This window comes from Brassica rapa, chromosome A10 (assembly GCF_000309985.2).
Source record: "Brassica rapa cultivar Chiifu-401-42 chromosome A10, CAAS_Brap_v3.01, whole genome shotgun sequence".
In the NCBI taxonomy this organism is placed as follows: domain Eukaryota; kingdom Viridiplantae; phylum Streptophyta; class Magnoliopsida; order Brassicales; family Brassicaceae; genus Brassica; species Brassica rapa.
Window position 1 is genome coordinate 16,905,115 of NC_024804.2, and position 16,749 is coordinate 16,921,863.

Sequence of the window (16,749 nt, forward strand, 5' to 3'; positions counted from 1 at the left end):
CTAATAAATTTTGCTAATAAGAAGTACTCCCTCCTTCAGAAATATAAGATGTTTTAAGAGTTTTTTGATGTTTTAATATATAAAATATTTTTCTTATAGTTTTAGGTAATTTCTACTTTTATTAAAAACTGTGTAGTAATTAGATGAAAAAATTTCAATTAATATTTTAGTGGTATTTTAAAAACAAAAAAAATAACTTTTTAATAGTTGAACATATTATGAGAATATTTAGAAGAAAATGACGTTGATAATGTTGGAGTAGAAGTGGTTGTTACGTGAGGCGCCTAAAAACGGCACGCAGTTTATTCATCTTAATTTGGCAATAGCTTTCGCATGAGTAGCGTCACGTGAGTGTATCACGTGTAGGTGATGATGATATGTTGGATTGCGCACGTACCAACCTTGTGGATGCGGCGGTTAGGGATTTTTAGCAAACCGGAAGACGGTGAAATCTCCGACAGAGACTTGATCGGTGGCCACCGATCAAATAAGGAAATAAAAAAAAGGCGACGATGGAGAAAATTCAGATTCTATCATCGCAATTAATGGATCATCCATAAAGATAAAAAAGTATTCAATTTAGCAAAGAGACTGCTAGATTATAAACTAAAACCGAAACGAATCGTTTATCAAAAAGGTAGCAGGCAGCTAGTTAATCTTAAAAAGTAAGGGCTGCTGAACACAAAAAGAGAGAGAAGGCAAGATACATAGATCCAAAGTTGTACTTAAAAGAGACCTGAACAAAGACAAAACAAACTAAACAGAAAAGCACTCAGAGATGGAGAGAAAGATCCAGCTGTGGCTCGTCTTCTTCTTCTTCCATGACGCCAGAAACCTCAAACGTATGCCCATAAGGATACGGATACGGGTCGTACCCACTCACCATAGTCGTCGTCTGCTGATCAGGTACGCTCCATGCCGATACTTGAGGTGGGTTAGGGTAAAGATTGCATGGGTAGGGAAGAAGGAAAGTGGCGTCGTCGAGGGTGTTTGGAGCATGATCAGAAACAACGCCGAGGTTGCGACGAGCAGCGGCGCGTTCGCGTTTGTGTGCGTTCTGGTGACCGCCGAGAGCTTGGGAGGTGTAGAACTTGCGTGGACAGTACTGGCACGGGAAGAGACGGTGGATGGTCGGATGTTGAGCTCCGAAGGAGTGTTTCTTGTTCCATGATGATCGATGTTTTGATGAAGGACCCACGAAATGATGGAGAGACGACGGCGGTGGCTCTGCCATTTTCAATTAGCTAGCTAGAGAGAGATGATGATGGCAGTATAAACTGTGTGTGTGAGTGAGGTTGATGGGGGTTTTATGGAAGGGTTTAAGCTGTCTCATCTTTGTTTGTTTGCATCGTTTGTTGCAGAGAATATCTGCTTTCAATATTACGCTTTTGCCCTCAGTTTCTTCTCTCTCTCTCTCTAACTAATTTCACAGATCCCGAGTAATCCTTTTTGCTCCATCCATATATGCATGGGATGCATCTAATATATAGGTTATTAGATACATAGTACTTTCTCTCCAAGTTACATTTTTTTCCAAGTTACATTATGAGCAAAGAAATAACATTAGTATATAGGTTTTAACAAAAATAAAGAAAATTAATTTGTAGCGTCGTTGAAGGAGTAGTATTGAGATGAGGAGACAGTACAACAAAATCGTTTAATTGGATAAGGTGAACTGTGAGCGCGTGTTGCTAATCGTTCTTTAACTTTAAAATCGTTTAATTGTCCTGTGAAAATAATGAGAAAAAATAAATAAATATATAGCTTCAAATTAAAAAGAAAAGATAAATTTAGAAAAGAGGAGATTGGTTGCTTTTTGTGTTTGGACTGTTACATCCTGCTAAGAGAGATCATTTGGTAACGACACGTTCTGACTAGACAGTTGTGAGCTCTGTGCAGTACACATACACGAGTGAACACACCTCTAACTTTTGAGCTCATTAAAGAATTTGAAATCGTTATCAACACTTTTTTTTATTTAATGTTGTTACTAATGAGGTGTTTGTTTGATTGATATGATATGATAGTACCTTGTTGTTGTGATGGATGCCAAAGAAGAAACAGGGTCAAGTTCCAAGATGAATTTGCCAAACAAGGAAAGGCTTCTATGTTTCTCCAACTCTATAGTTTATTCTTTCCATATTCTATCACTCTCTTTTTTCTCAGTTCTCATCATTGCCTTTCTTTTTCTTATTGGATTTATACACACCTTTACAAATGCCTGTTTTTGTTCATTATAAGCCCAATATTTTCATTTCTATAAGGCCCATGCTATGTTTATTGAGTTCAAGTAGCTCTCAGTAACAAAGCTTCACCCAAACTACTCTGTTAGTGGGCCTCTTCAAAATCAACGACAGATCTACTTCCCTTTAATCTTTCTCTAATTGCACTAGCAATAATCATTTTTAAATGCTATTTTACTTCTTAAGTTCGGTGTTTTTTAGGGTGTTGTGCTAGACAACCACGACCATCTATTGAATTATGTAAATGACGTTGTGTTTGCAAGAACACGGAAACGAATTATATTTTCCTAAAAACATCATTTGAACAAAAAACATCATGTTTATTCTATATAACATGATATTAGGGAAATAGCACTCCAGCCAAGTATTTTTTGTAAACAAAAAGTTTGTTCATTTACTTTATTAATTCTCACAATGTAGTTATATGCCTAGATAATATAGTTATATACATGCCTAAATGATTGTTTATACTTCTATGTGATCTGGGTGCTGATTAAGTCTTGGTTGAATCAATAAACGTTTGCTTAAAATTGAAGCAACCCACATTAAATTCACCTTTTGTGTGCTGAAAATCAAATCTGCTTTGCTAAGCATATTCCAAAAGATCAATGGCGCCAAGTTACCTCTTCTCACACACAATACACAGACTTGTTCACATTTACTTTTCATTTAATTCCTCCTCATCATTTCATTACTTGCTTCTTTTGTTTAATGCAGGTAACTTTGTTACATTTTTTCTTTGATTACATTTGAAAACCAAGGATCGCTTAGATTAAAAGCAAAAGAGGACATGTTTATGGGTAATATGTGTATTTGTGTGGGAAAGAGGAGAGACCTAGACTGCCTTAATCGATGTTGTCTTTTTGTGGATTGTACATTGGAAGATGTTGCACATTGCACATGTGACTTGTCTTTGACCTTCTACACCATTTTTCTAGAAATATATACAATAAAATCGACACAAGCTTCTTGCGTTTTCAATCATTATAATGTTCACATCCATACCCATGTTATGTCCCCACTCTGTTCTTCTTACATAAACTTTTTTTCGTCTTTTTTTTTTGCATCGAGCCTTTTTGTTAACACACAAGTTACATGTCTTTTTCTACATATATAGTTGAGAAAAGTTTTGGGTAAATGTTTTCTCTAACAAATCATGAAATCTATAGCTCTTATATTTTAATCACACTGTTTTCCTGGTATACAACTCACACACACATTACTAAGTTTAAAACAATCACGTCCACGATTTTGGTTTCCAAACATTTTTTAAAATGTGTCAGCGACACGAAGGAACGTTAGCTTCTCGACAACCCATGCGATGGCTTCTTTTATTTTAATTTCAGTTTCAACTCTTTCTTTTGTCTCTTTGTAGTTTGTACTATCTAACACACCATTTTATATGTCGCCCATCCATCTATATAAGATATCTTTTGTGCAGCAACTTGTGATATTTTTTCTCTATAATTTAATACAAAATGCATCTCCATCTCATATTTAGATGCTATGGATTTTTGTTATGTTTGAAGAGAACGGGAATCAAGTTCACATCCAAGAAAAAAAGTTTATTTTTCATTTAATTGAACTTTTCTCGGTCTTACACGGCTATATCACTTTTAACTCCATGATAATGTTAAAAGAACTTCAAGTAAAAGTTAACAAGTTTGACACATATTTGGTTTGCTCAACAAATCTCCACTCACACAACACTTTTGGATCAAAACAACCCCTTAGCCTCCTTTTACTTGTTTCTCTAACAAATGAATTAAGAAGTGGAAACTTTTTTAAATAGCTTGAAAGAAACGTAAGTGGAGTAGGTTAGGGTTAAGAGGCAACGTTTAAATAATGCTCCCTGACTCATCACTTGAGGTAGGAGAAGAGGGAGGTGGAGGACCGGTTTCATGATCTGACTCAATCGTGAAGTCTATGCAATTCAGGTCTTCTTCATCATCTCTCCCTCTTGATTTCCTCTGCCTTCTTCCTTTGGATGCTTTCCTCTCATACACATTGTACACCGCCCACTCTCCAGACACCTGCTTTTATTTACCAAAATAACACATTAGTCCAAGTGCAAAGTCTAGAGCCTTTCTTTCTCATTATAGTCGAGAACTAGGGGTGTATACACATTAGACTTTGTAAAGGTAGAGGATGATCAAATGGTAATACTCTGTCAAATATTAGTTATATTGTACCTTAGTTGATGCAAATCCAGCAAGGCAATACTCTGTCATGCACCATCTAGTTTTGTTGAGTTTACAAGATGATTTGTTTGTTTCATGGAAAGCAAGTGTTCTTCTAATCCCAACTGTTCTACCACAAGCAATGATTTCTCTCTCTTTCCCAATAGGTTTCCAATAACCATCACCAGATGAAATCTTGGTTCTACTTGAGACTTCTCTTCTCTTCTTGCAAAAGAAGTACCTCTTCTTCTCCTCTTGATCACCTGAGAAAGAACCCTTTCAGTTTTAGCTTCAGGCAACACACGGATATATATAGACCATAGACATGCACACACATATATAGGATGTAGAAGAAGAAAGAGACCTGGGAAAGTAAGAGGATGAGAGAAGAAGACGTCAAAGACAGGGATGATGGAGGAAGGCAAAGGAGAAGCAAAGGACTTTGGGAGCAAGTAATGAAGGATAAGCTCCTGGTCCGTTGGATGAAATCTGTATCCAATTGGTAGTTTCACGCCTCCATTCACCATTGTCCTCTTCTCCACCTCTATATCTTCTCTCTTCTTCCAATACTGTTTCTCTAAAGAGAAAGCACGGGGAGCGAAAGAGAGAGAGAGAGAGAGAAGGAGAGAAGGAAGACTTGTGTAACGTTTTGTTTTGTGGGCTTTGCAGGCTAAATGACAGTAGGAGAGGGTCTTTATATATGTGTATATCCTCAGGAGTACAGTTACATATAAGAATATATTATAGTTGTGTAATATAAATGATAGAAGAAGTGCCTCATTTGTCAGAACATTTATTTAGTTTCATGATAAGAAGTTGATGAGAATGAGTAGGGGAAAAGGAAGGTGCTTATGAGTGATGTTCATTGACTTCTAAATAAAAATAGAGAAGAAAATGTCAGTTATATTCCTAATTTTTTTTAAAAAAGAGATGAAAGGAAGAGAGAAACGTGCAAGTTTGGGGTTTCTCCATTTGAAAAGGGTTTTCTTTTTGGACCCTTTCACTTCCTACCATTTGATCATCCTCTGCCTTTACAATATAACTAATATTTTGAATGATGTTCATTGTATTTGTATGTGTGAAAGAAGATACGAAACTATGAGAGTCTATGAGACACAACACCGCCTACATGTTCCCCTTGCTGGTTTAGTTGATTGAGGTAAGTCAGGGCAGACTTGAATATAGACTCTCTTTTTTTTTGAACAACTTGAATATAGACCTTTCAAAAATAATTAAAGCTTAGCAGCAGGCCTAATTGTTCTTTGGGCTTCTGTGGGCTTTTCTTTTCTCCAACTATATATTTTCTGCAAATATATCTGTAAACCAATTAATCTTAAATATCTCTGTATTCCATTTACCTTCGTTTTAATAATAAAAACATGGGTCATCAAGAAATAAAGCATGGTTTATGCATGCACGTATAGAGAGTTATGTGAAGAAGGTGCGTGCGCACCATACTCCCACGTTACCCGCTTTTTCATCAAATCATTGTTCATAAATGCATATATCATCACTTTCTTTTGAATTTTAATATTTCGAGTATATTATAAATATTTTCAAAAATTAAATTAATTACGAGGTTTTTATAACCTTGGTTAAAAATAGAGAGTACACGGTATTGGTGTTGGAACGAAAGAAAAAGTCAACGGTCGACCACCAAAAAAAAAAACAAGGCTCCCCTACTTCTTCGATATAGCTCATTGCGACCATCTCCACATCACCTCTCTAACCACACAAACCACAAAGTCTAAACGAAAAAAAAACACACACACATGAATCTCTCCTTCCTCACCATCACCATTTTTCAAAGCTTTACGTAGATAACAAGATTCCATGGAGAAGAACGACGACAAGGACCCTGATCACAACGACAAATCCATTATAGAAGAGAAAGCCGACGTCGTTTCAGATGCTCATCCCCCAGATGAGTCTGATGGTAACAGTAAAGAGAATGTAGACGTTGGCAATGCAGAGACAGAACACAATCCAGAAGACAATGTTGAGTCACAAGGAGAAGAGATTCAACAAACCCTCGAGTCCTTGTCTGAAGAACTCGATCAGCTTCTCTCGAGTCTCTCCCTTCACAAGGAGGAACACAAAGACGACAACACCGAGGAGAAAGAGAAAGGAGATCAGGAAGATGATGATTACTTTCAGATCCCACAGTTTGTTGGCAAGTTCTTGGATCTTCTCGAGGACAAACTCTCCAAATACGACTCTGGAGAGCCAAAGACAGTATGGTACCAAGATCAAGAAGAAGTCTCTTCCCTTCTCGAAGCAGTGGACCGTGTCTCGAATCTCATGAGACTTCTGCTCAACACCAAATCATGTCTTGACCATCACGAGCCCTTGATCAACCACGCTGGATCCATCCAGCAGCGTGCAATGGCCTTCTTGGAAGACGAGTTCCGCATCCTTCTAGAAGAGTCTGTCATCAAAGAGACCACGGACGACACCGGCAGCCAGAGGAAGAGCACGGAGGACGCGGTGGTCTCCCAAGATAACGACCAGGTGACTGCTCCAGAACCTGGCGATCAGGAGATTGAATACCCTGGCTACTCGGAGGACGTGGTTGCCTTGCTGAGGAAGATAGCGGAGAAGATGAAAGCGGGAGGGTACGGTTGGGAATGCAGAGAGGTTTACTTGGTCGGGAGGAGGAACATCTTGATGCGGACGTTGAAACAAGACTGCGAGTTTGAGAAAGTGAGCATCGACGAGGTGCAGAAGATGAGCTGGGGCGAGCTGGAGAGAGAGATCCCTATCTGGACCAAGACTTTCAAGAACTGCTCTTCCCTCTTCTTCCCTGGGGAGGTCAAACTCGCGGAGAAGATCTTCCCCGGGGACGAAGGGAGCTTGTTCTGCATCGTGGCGCACGGTCTCACCATCCAGTTCTTGGGGTTTGCGGAGGCCGTGGCCATGACCAAGCGCTCCACTGAGAAACTCTTTAAGATTCTTGATATTTATGAGACTCTTAGGGACAGTTTCCCACCCATGGAGGAGCTCTTCCCCGAAGAGCTCCGCAGCGAGCTGAGGAACGAGGTGACCAGCGTTCGCTCCCGCTTGGGAGAAAGCGCTATCAACATATTCTCGGATTTGGAAAACTCTATCAAATCGGATTCTAGCAAGACTCCAGTGCCGGGAGGAGCCGTGCATCCGTTAACGAGGTACACCATGAACTACCTCAAGTACTCATGCGAGTACAAAGACACGTTGGAGCAAGTATTCAAGTCTCACTCGAAGATGGAGCAAGAGGAAGAAGAGGTGCCTGCGAATAACTCGGCCTGCTCGGCCTTTGCGAGTCAGCTGATGAGGATAATGGACCTACTAGACGGGAACATGGAGGCGAAGTCGAAGCTCTACAAGGACATACCGCTGAGCTGTATCTTCATGATGAACAACGGGAGATACATAGTGCAGAAGATCAAAGGCTCGGCTGAGATACACGAGGTGATGGGAGACACGTGGTGCAGGAGGAGGTCGTCGGAGCTGAGGAACTATCACAAAAGCTACCAGAGAGAGACGTGGGGGAAGCTGCTTGGGTTCTTAGGACACGAGGGGCTTATGCACAACGGGAAGATAGTGAAGCCTAATCTCAAGGAGAGGTTCAAGAGCTTTAATGCGACTTTTGATGAGATACATAAGACGCAGACTACATGGGTGATCAATGATGAGCAGCTGCAGAGCGAGCTGAGGGTTTCTATAACCGCGGTTATGATACCTGCTTACAGGGCTTTTATGGCTAGGTTTGGACAGTACTTGGATCCTGGTCGTCAGACTGAGAAGTATGTTAAGTACCAGCCTGAGGATATAGAGGATCTCATTGACGAGCTCTTTGACGGCAACACTTCTTCCTCTTCAACTGCCACCGCCAAGCGAAGAACATAGATTCTTTCTTTCTTTCTTTTTGTTTTGGAGCAACACTTTTTCCTTTCATGTCTTCTTATACTGCTTTTGTCTGAATGTTTCTACGAATCCAAACAAACATCATGGCTCCGTGCCATGTGTAAATGTTAATTATAATCAGTTCCATCATTCATGAATAAAAATTGGATTGGTCTTTACTGGTAGCATAATGGTGCCAAATACGACCTCAACTCAATTATAATTCGAAAAAACTACCCAAACTTCTTAAAACGTGCTTAAATCTACATTGATTCTAACAAAAGTTAGTCAATCGTTAACAAGATAAAACGACGTCGTTTTGATATACGAGGAAAAGTACCAATTTCGACCCCAACACTCTTAGTCGTGCCAAATAGGACCCGAACAAATGGGCAGTGCCAAAACCGGCCTCAACTTAAATATAATTTAAGAAAAACTACCTGAACTTCTTAAAATGTGCATAAATCTACATTAACTCTAACAGAAGTTATTCAACCGTTGACGTCGTTGTTTATATATACATATATATATATATATATATATATATATATATATATATATTTTTAAATATGTTCATTCCGGAACTCAAACCATGTTGTGATACCCTTTTAAATGGGCACACTAACAACTAGATAAAAGTAATTTTTTAAAATACTATTACAAATTTGAAATTATATAAACTACTATTATTCTTCATCTTATCCAATTTAAAATTTTGGTGATAATTTTTTCTGATTTATATAAATACATTAACATGTTTTTCTTGTTTATCATATCTTTAATAAAATTATATCTTACTAAAATATAAATAATAAAATATTTATTATTATACGATCTTAAATATGCTTAAAACTTTGAATTTATTTATACAATTTTCTTATATAAATTATTTTTAATTTTTAAAATTAAGTGGGAATTTTTTTTAGTTTCCAAAGTTGATATTATATATTTTGATATTTTGTTCAAAAATGTTAAGAGACCTTTTACCTTTCTTTCACTAAGATATGTTGTACAAAATATTAGACAAATTAAACAATAACTAAAATATATAAAGCAATCACCAAAGTTTTAAATTGGATAAGATGAAGAAGAATAGTATTTTATATAATGGAGAATTTCAATTTGTAATAATATTTCAAAAAATTATTTTAGTCTAGTTGTTAGTGTGCCCTTTTAAAAGGATATCACAGCACGGATTTGAGTCCCGAAATGAACATATTTAAAAAAAAATACATATATCAAAACAACGTCGTCTTATCTTTGTTAAAGGTTGATTAACTTATATTAGAATTAATGTAGATTTAGACACGTTTTAGAAAAATTGGATAATTTTTCTTAAATTATAATTGAGTTGAGGTCGTTTTTGGCACTGACCATTTGTTCGGGTTTTATTTGGCACGACTTAGAGTGTTGGGATCGAAATTGGCACTTTTTCTCGTATTTCAAAACAACGTCGTTTTATCTTGTTAACGGTTGACTAACTTCTGTTAGAGTCAATGTAGATTTAGGCACGTTTTAAGAAGTTCGGGTAGTTTTTTTGAATTATAATTGAATTGAGGTCGTATTTGGTGCTGCACCAAAACTCATCGTCTTACCATCATCCTGAAACATTTTGAACATCCAAAATTATAAATGGTTTGTGACAAACTACTTAGTAGTTAGCATCTTGATTTTCCATTTTACTCTTGTTTTTATTTTACCTGTTGAGCAAAGACCAAGAGGAGTGAGTGGTGAATAGATCTCTTCTCCGCCCATTTTGTACCTTCTCCATATGGATCAATTATATCGTAATATTTGCCTTGGACCTGTAATAATTCTCGGAATATGCAACTTAGACTAGAAACAGAGTGTGCTTGAAGTGAATTATCTACCCTTGAACCTAATTTATCTTATTTGTACTTACAGTTAGTCCAGTAAACTTGTCTTGAACACACAGTGTCTCGTTTAGAGCCTCCGCTACACCTCTGGAGTCATCAAGTAGCAGTCTCCTGTGACTGAGACAATAGTTTGATTAGAGCCACAGAGAGAAGGGGTAAGGGAAGTTTGATTGAATTAAATTAAATGGGCTTTGACCTGGCCCATTAACTGAAGACGAACAATGCTAAAGAAGTCGGTTTTGTTTGGCTGCAGGGGAATATATATCCCAACACCGCACTAAACCCCTTAGTCTCTCTCTCTCTCTCTCTCTCTCTCTCTCTCACGGCCACCGTCGTCTCCAAATTCGGAAGCAATAATGGAGGAAAGTTTCAGAGTAAGGATCGACAAGGTATTTGGATCTCTCTCATCCACAACCGCCGCCTCTTCTTCATCATCTCTCAACTCTCTATGGTGTCTCGCCGACGACGAGATCGATAGAAGCGACAGGAGCGGAGAGAAAGTGGCCTCCGACTCTGAGCCCCAACCAAGCTTCCCGGAGAATGATCCAGAAGATTTGAGCGTAGATGAAGACGAAGGAGGGTCAAGTGTATCGCAGAAGCCGGATGATTACAACGACGAGGAGTGGGAGATCAAATCCTCAATCGGGATGGACACTACTCTTGACATGGAGGTATGTACATCTCTTTTCTTGTTATCTAACTGTATCAATTAGGCTAACGGTTTCTTTATGTTTTTAGGAAGAGGAAGATGAGAATGACAAAGTCGCTGTAGGTGAGGAGTTGTGCGTTTACACGAAGGATGTTAACGACTATGAGACGGAAGCAGATGACTGGGAGAAGTTTCCTTCTTCTTTCAACGAAAGAGAGAAGGATCCTCGTGCTAATTACGTTGCGGCGGAGATTAGGCTTAAAGAAGACGCTGATGCTGTTAACAAGTTGAACTCTTTGCACGTCTCTGAGGTACTTGGAGAGTCTTTCTTGAAACAAGTCTCTTCCTTTTTTTTTGTAAAACTCAATCTTGTTCATCGTAATGATTCACTTATGAACTCTCTGCAGGGACATCAGGATAACGTGTCGGAAAAGGAGGAAGCTTTGGTGGTTTCTGAGGAGGCATGTGTTGGCACTTCAGATGATAATGGGCTGAAACCGATACTGAAGAGGAAAGAAAGCGGAGCTGAGTCTAAGTTGCAGAAGCGTGTTCGGTTTAGTTCTGATACTAGAGATGACAACTCGACTGGAGATGACGAAGATTCTGTGTTGGAGACGAGTTTCCCCGAGGAGAGAGTAGTGCAGCGAGTTCATCCATCCGGAGTTCCAGATTATGTTCGGAACCCGTCGAAGTACACTCTATACACGTTTGATGAAGGCGAGGTTGATGAAGAGTCTAACAGGAAAGCGTACATGGAGTTTCTCAACATGATCAGGAGCCGAGACGAGCCTCTTGAAGACCCTCTGGTTGAGCTTCCAACGTCGGTGGCTTTTGTACCAAAGAGGAAACCAACGGGTGAGAGCAAAGTAGGGAATGCAGCAGACAAGGGTTGTGAGGGAAGAAGAGGTGCAATAGCTATCGTAGATGCCGTAGAAGACAGCGCGGTTTCTGCCATGGAAGAAGATGAACCGGAAACAGCTGTAACTGTGGTAAGAAGACCCGGTCGTCAGTATAGAGCTAGAGCCAAGGAAAATGAAGAGTAATGAATGTTAAGAGTATCATCAAACTCGCCTTGCCTGTTTGGCGTGTTGTCTTTTTATTACTTGAATTTAGCAGTCTGGCTGATAGAGATCAAAACTATTGGGGACTTCATGATCCTACTACTTTCTAGTATTCAATAATGATTCAGTTGTGTGGATAATATTTTAACTTATTAAGTCATGCTTTACTCAAAAACATATATGGCTTCGATTGCGAGATAGTTTTGTTATGTTCTCACCAAGATAGAATGATCAAAAATATGTTACCACAATATGCATAATGATCCTCGCTAGTACAGGCGTTTTCTACCACTTACTGCTCCACAGTAGCAAGAAAGCTTTTTTCACCTTCCCATCCAGCTCATGAACGCTATCAAATTATATCCACTGACCATAGTTGTAAGTCAGCTCCTACAATTACAGAAGAATGTGGTCAGCTGCAGAGAGAACCACACATGTGTAAGCTTTACATCTGGTGAAAACTCAAAACAAATATGTTTTTGGTTGGAGGCTTGGAGCAAAACAATCTTCTCCATGTCACCTGTCTTACAATCAAGGCCTTGCATTTTCTGTAGGCCCACCCACCAGCCTTATTATTCTCAGTTCCCCCTAATTGTAAACTTTTACATTTTTTTTTATCAAAAGAAGAAAATAAAAACAAAAGTAGTAAAAAAACTTTTGTGAGAAAAAAAGGAAAGATCGGATCGGTTTGGTTCGGTTAACGTGGCAGAAACAAATAAGGGTAGAAAGAGAAGCAGTGGTCCATGGGGAAGAAGCAGCAGCTACATAACAGAGTTCCCAAAGATCATCTTTTGCCTTATCTTCCTCCCAATCAAATCCCTCTCTCTCTCCAGGTATATACTCCTCCCTTTGCTTCATCTACTTCTAGGGTTTTCCTCAATCTCAACACTCTCTCTCTTCCCCCAATCAATTGGACTTGGTTTCTTGCTTTATCTCATTCTACTTACTCCCCTCCTCGATTGAGTATATCTTCTTACCTCGATCTTCGTTTTCTCCTTGTGGGTTTTGTCTCAGATATACCAATCGATTGAATTTACCCACCCAAATCGATCACCATTCGCCGCTCTCTTCTTTTTCAGCCGTAAAGGTCAATACTTTATTGTTTTAATTCAATTACTTAATCAGATGTTGTTACAATTTCAATTCTTTGTTGCAATTAAGTCACACATGGTTTCTCTCTGTGGACTTTCTCAGAATGGCAGCTGATCAGGGGAGGAAGCGGATGAGCAGTGCCAATGTCATTGGTTTCAGTTCTAGAGAGCATTACAGAGCCAAAAGGAAAAAGCTTGATGGTTCTTTGCGTTCAGGAGGAGATCACATCAGTCTTGAATGGGACATCAACCGCAGCAAAGTAGTCTCTAAGAAGGAACAAGTGGGCTTAAGTTTGAGGCATCTTCGCGAGTTTGTTGATTATGTTCCTCCTAGGCGGAGTCTCTTGGCGCAAGTTTGCCCCGTCCCTCGTGAAACTTTCCAGCTGGAAACTCTTTCAGAGGTGCTTTCGAGTGAGGTAATAATACAGTGATTTAAGTTCTGTAGCGTCTACTTTACCACCTATGAGATGTTAAGTTTTAACCACTTGTCTACCACCAGGTGTGGCGGGGTTGTCTGTCTGATGGAGAAAGAAACTATCTGCAGCAGTTCCTCCCTGAGGGTGTTGATGTGGAGCAAGTTGTTCAGCAGTTGCTTGATGGGGAGAATTTTCATTTTGGAAATCCTTTTCTTGATTGGTTAGTGTCACCAGACTCTTTGGACCCCTAGAATGAACTCTGTGATTATTGCTAGATTATTGGTGATGATTGTCTAATTTATGCTCAGAAATTTAGACTCCATTTTAATGTAAGTTGTGGTTTCAGGGGAACATCTGTCTGCTCCGGCAAAGCTCATCCAGATGAGATTGTTTCTGAGGAGGAGTCTTTGAGGGCTAGTAAAAGGAGATATTACGCGGATCTAGAGAAGTACCATAATGAGTATGCGCAGTTTTCTCTATTCAGATTATAGGAGCACTTGTTATGTATTTCCACATGGTTGTAACTCCCGTTTCCATTGTTTCCGGTAGTATTATAGATTATTTGCAGATGTTGAAGGAGAAATGGGAAAGCTGCAAAGATCCAGAGAAAGATTCTGTTAAGAAGATGTGGAGGTCGGTGCTTTTGAATTAGTGTAATGTAATTATGATTCACCTATTTTCTGTTTCTTACATTGATTTCTTCAGGAGATCGAGAGAAGGCAATAATGCACGTGTAAACGGTAGCTGCCAGGACCTAACTGCTGCCTCGGAGTCTAGTTCCTGGAATGAGGATGATAAACCATGCAATAGTGATAGGGCTGGAGAGGTTCGGAGAAGGTGCGGAACTTACTCTTAATTGCTGTTATAATTTCTTCTTATTTCAAACCTGTATACTAAAGTGTCCATTTCATTATAGGCCCAAGAGTTCTGCTGTGGAGAAAGAAAAGTCTCAAAGTCCCTTGATTGCACAAGAGAATGTTGTAAACTTGGGCTTGAAAGCTAGAAACAAGGATAAGCTACCGAAACATAGCATTCAACAAACTGATGGTGCTAAATACATGTCCTACCTTAAGGTTAGTTATTGTCATATGGATCCATAATTATCACCAATCATCAAACAACAGTAAACTGGCTTATTGATCAAGCATAACTGCATTTTTATATATTCAGATAAGCAAGAAGCAGTATCAGATTGTCACAAGCATGAAGCAATCTGGAAAAAGCATTCAGTCGAAAGCACTTAATAAAATTTTGGGTAACATCAACAATTTGGATGTTCAACCTTATGGAGTGTTTGTGGAAGAAGAACAGAAGAAACTGAACGCTCACTGGTCAGTGTTTTCTTTGTGAAACAAGCGGTCCCCTTCATCAAGCCTTTAATTTTTTTTTTTTTTATTTATAAAACGTCAGTTGTTTCATGCAGGCTGCAACTGGTTAAAGATCTTCCTACATCATATGTAATATGGAGAAAGCTACAGTTACAGAAACGAGATGTAATCAGCTCTTTGGAAAGAGAACTGAAGGACAAACTCAATCCATGGATGGAGGTTTGTTCAGAAAAGCCTCTGCAGAAGCATAATGTTCAATTAGACTTGAGGAATTACGATGGAGACAGTTTGGATCCAAATCAGAGTGGTGATTTAGCACCAGACGTTGAAGATTTGGGAAGTTTGGATCAAGTCTCTGCCAAGAATCAATCCCTTTCAAAGGAGTCATCGTCTGACAGTGACCAAATCACAGATTCAGGTCGCTGCTTGCAAGTTGGTGAACACCCCTCACAGGTTTCTTCACCAGATTGTGACAATAGCATCAATATGGAGGATACTGAAGCAAATGATTATTCCAGCTCCATAAATGGCCAGTCTCTCCCACAGGCTCCATTTCCTAGCGAGCCCCACGCTTCAGATCTCGGAGATGCAAACCCTTCAGACGAGAGGCTTCCTAGCACTAGTTCAAGCCATGGAGATGAGTTGCAGTATTGTTCTGGTGGGGATGTGTGGCAGCCAGTGGGAGGAACTAGGCAGTCCTACGTTGGCCGCCAAGCTTACACCCCTAGTGGCGGGTTGTCAATCATACACCATCCTGAAGGTGGTGAAGAAGAGAAAAACTATTTCATAGAACCGGACATGCCTGAAGAAGTTGATAGAAGGAAGATCTTGCAGCCGGGAGGAAACACCAGTTTTGGTTCTTTCCCTAACAACGATCAAAATGAACTGCTTCAGTCTTTGTTTAAAGGTCAAGGCGGCGTGGCATCTCACTCTCTTCTTAAAGTCCCACTTAACGAGGAGCATAAACAGATTATGCCCATTGGTTTTCAGCAGGAAGGAAGCAACAATCTGATGGAGGGAAATCAATTCTCTGGTCAGTTCCAGCATCAGATGTCTGCACCACAACCACTGCCTCAGGACCAGCCAAGACAGGTTGATATCTATGGCCAAGGAAGCTTGCCAGACAACATTTACTGCGATGGACGTGGATTCTTGATGCCGCGTCCGGACTGGAACGCCAGTGTTGCTCAGCTTGGAGTCACCACACAGCCACCGCTGAACACTGGCCCTTTGTTAAATCAGAACTGGCAATTTAAGAGCATGTGGGCAAACACAAACGGTGTAAGCCAAAGCAGTCATACTGGGAGCGAGAGAGATATGAACCTTCTCAGAGTTGCTACTAACCCTGAGCAGATGATTCATAGGGGAAGTAGTCCAGATCAAAGCTTATTCTCTGTTTTCTCTCAGTGCAGTCAGTTGCGCCGTTCTAGATCCGCTTTGGAGCCCGAAAGTTCGAGTGCTCAAGTAAACTACGAGATGCTCATGGGAGGAGGCACAACTCAGGCAGGCAGCAATTTAGCTCAGCCTACGAACCCTCTTGATTACTTAAGCGGTAGCAACAACCCGGCAGCAACATCTTTGATGCCAGATGATGTAGTATGGATGAACCAGAGTCGTGAGAACTCTGGTCTCCATGACCCACTAGGGAAGCTGTATCCAAGGTCATGGAACCCGTAACCATCGTTTGTGAAGTTTTTGAATTTGCTGAAGACGCAACCTGGTCATCTTAAAGATTATACAAAACCCAACATGGGTTTTTTTAGTTTTCTTGTCCATTTATTATTATTGTGTCTGTACATCGAAAGATAAACAGAGGAACTTTTGTTTTGTACATATTTAGGTTTTCAGTTATGTGCTAGGTATGAAACGAGGATACTCCAGCTACCTACCTTTTTTCATTTGAATCTTACATTTTGTCTTTTCACTTAAAGTTATTGATTGTTTAATTTCTTGGCCTTATTTGCTACAAATTATATCACTGGTCCAGTTTCTCAAACTTGATAAAAAAAGTTGACTATCCAA

General features: G+C 39.5%; 5 protein-coding genes and 1 long non-coding RNA gene across 8 annotated transcripts; 3 read left to right on the forward strand and 3 right to left on the reverse strand.

The window, feature by feature from the left end:
• Positions 1–479: 479 nt before the first annotated feature.
• Positions 480–1,800, reverse strand: LOC103846520 (zinc finger protein KNUCKLES). Its single transcript, XM_009123460.3, has one exon. The coding sequence runs from the start codon at positions 1,232–1,234 to the stop codon at positions 773–775; it is 462 nt and encodes a 153-aa protein (XP_009121708.1). The 5' UTR covers positions 1,235–1,800; the 3' UTR covers positions 480–772.
• Positions 1,801–3,793: 1,993 nt separating this feature from the next.
• On the reverse strand, positions 3,794–5,270 carry LOC103846521 (NAC domain-containing protein 83). Of its 2 annotated transcripts, none has more exons than XM_009123461.3 (3): positions 4,788–5,270; positions 4,436–4,686; positions 3,794–4,276 (listed from the first exon to the last, which is right to left on the reverse strand). In XM_009123461.3, exons 1-3 carry the CDS (start codon positions 4,948–4,950, stop codon positions 4,082–4,084), a joined length of 609 nt encoding a protein of 202 aa, XP_009121709.1. In that variant the 5' UTR covers positions 4,951–5,270; the 3' UTR covers positions 3,794–4,081. The 2 variants fall into 2 exon arrangements, with proteins under 2 accessions (XP_009121709.1, XP_033137827.1); XM_033281936.1 differs by having other exon boundaries at positions 3,794–4,279.
• Positions 5,271–5,952: 682 nt separating this feature from the next.
• On the forward strand, positions 5,953–8,741 carry LOC103846522 (exocyst complex component EXO70B1). The gene has a single exon (XM_009123463.3). The coding sequence runs from the start codon at positions 6,257–6,259 to the stop codon at positions 8,306–8,308; it is 2,052 nt and encodes a 683-aa protein (XP_009121711.2). The 5' UTR covers positions 5,953–6,256; the 3' UTR covers positions 8,309–8,741.
• A 787-nt stretch (positions 8,742–9,528) lies between these two features.
• Positions 9,529–10,462, reverse strand: LOC103846523. Its single transcript, XR_004452385.1, has 3 exons — positions 10,209–10,462; positions 10,006–10,110; positions 9,529–9,907 (listed from the first exon to the last, which is right to left on the reverse strand). It is a non-coding gene; the product is annotated as an uncharacterized LOC103846523 (long non-coding RNA).
• Positions 10,463–10,500: 38 nt separating this feature from the next.
• Positions 10,501–12,069, forward strand: LOC103846524. Its single transcript, XM_009123464.3, has 3 exons — positions 10,501–10,853; positions 10,921–11,142; positions 11,239–12,069. Exons 1-3 carry the CDS (start codon positions 10,539–10,541, stop codon positions 11,872–11,874), a joined length of 1,173 nt encoding a protein of 390 aa, XP_009121712.1. The 5' UTR covers positions 10,501–10,538; the 3' UTR covers positions 11,875–12,069.
• Positions 12,070–12,522: 453 nt separating this feature from the next.
• Positions 12,523–16,676, forward strand: LOC103846526. Of its 2 annotated transcripts, none has more exons than XM_033281914.1 (10): positions 12,523–12,725; positions 12,907–12,979; positions 13,087–13,399; positions 13,483–13,619; positions 13,746–13,859; positions 13,949–14,032; positions 14,105–14,236; positions 14,313–14,472; positions 14,570–14,730; positions 14,823–16,676. In XM_033281914.1, the coding sequence occupies exons 3-10, from the start codon at positions 13,088–13,090 to the stop codon at positions 16,402–16,404; spliced, it is 2,682 nt and encodes an 893-aa protein (XP_033137805.1). In that variant the 5' UTR covers positions 12,523–12,725; positions 12,907–12,979; position 13,087; the 3' UTR covers positions 16,405–16,676. The 2 variants fall into 2 exon arrangements, with proteins under 2 accessions (XP_033137805.1, XP_009121713.2); XM_009123465.3 differs by having other exon boundaries at positions 12,524–12,725; positions 14,316–14,472.
• Positions 16,677–16,749: the final 73 nt, after the last annotated feature.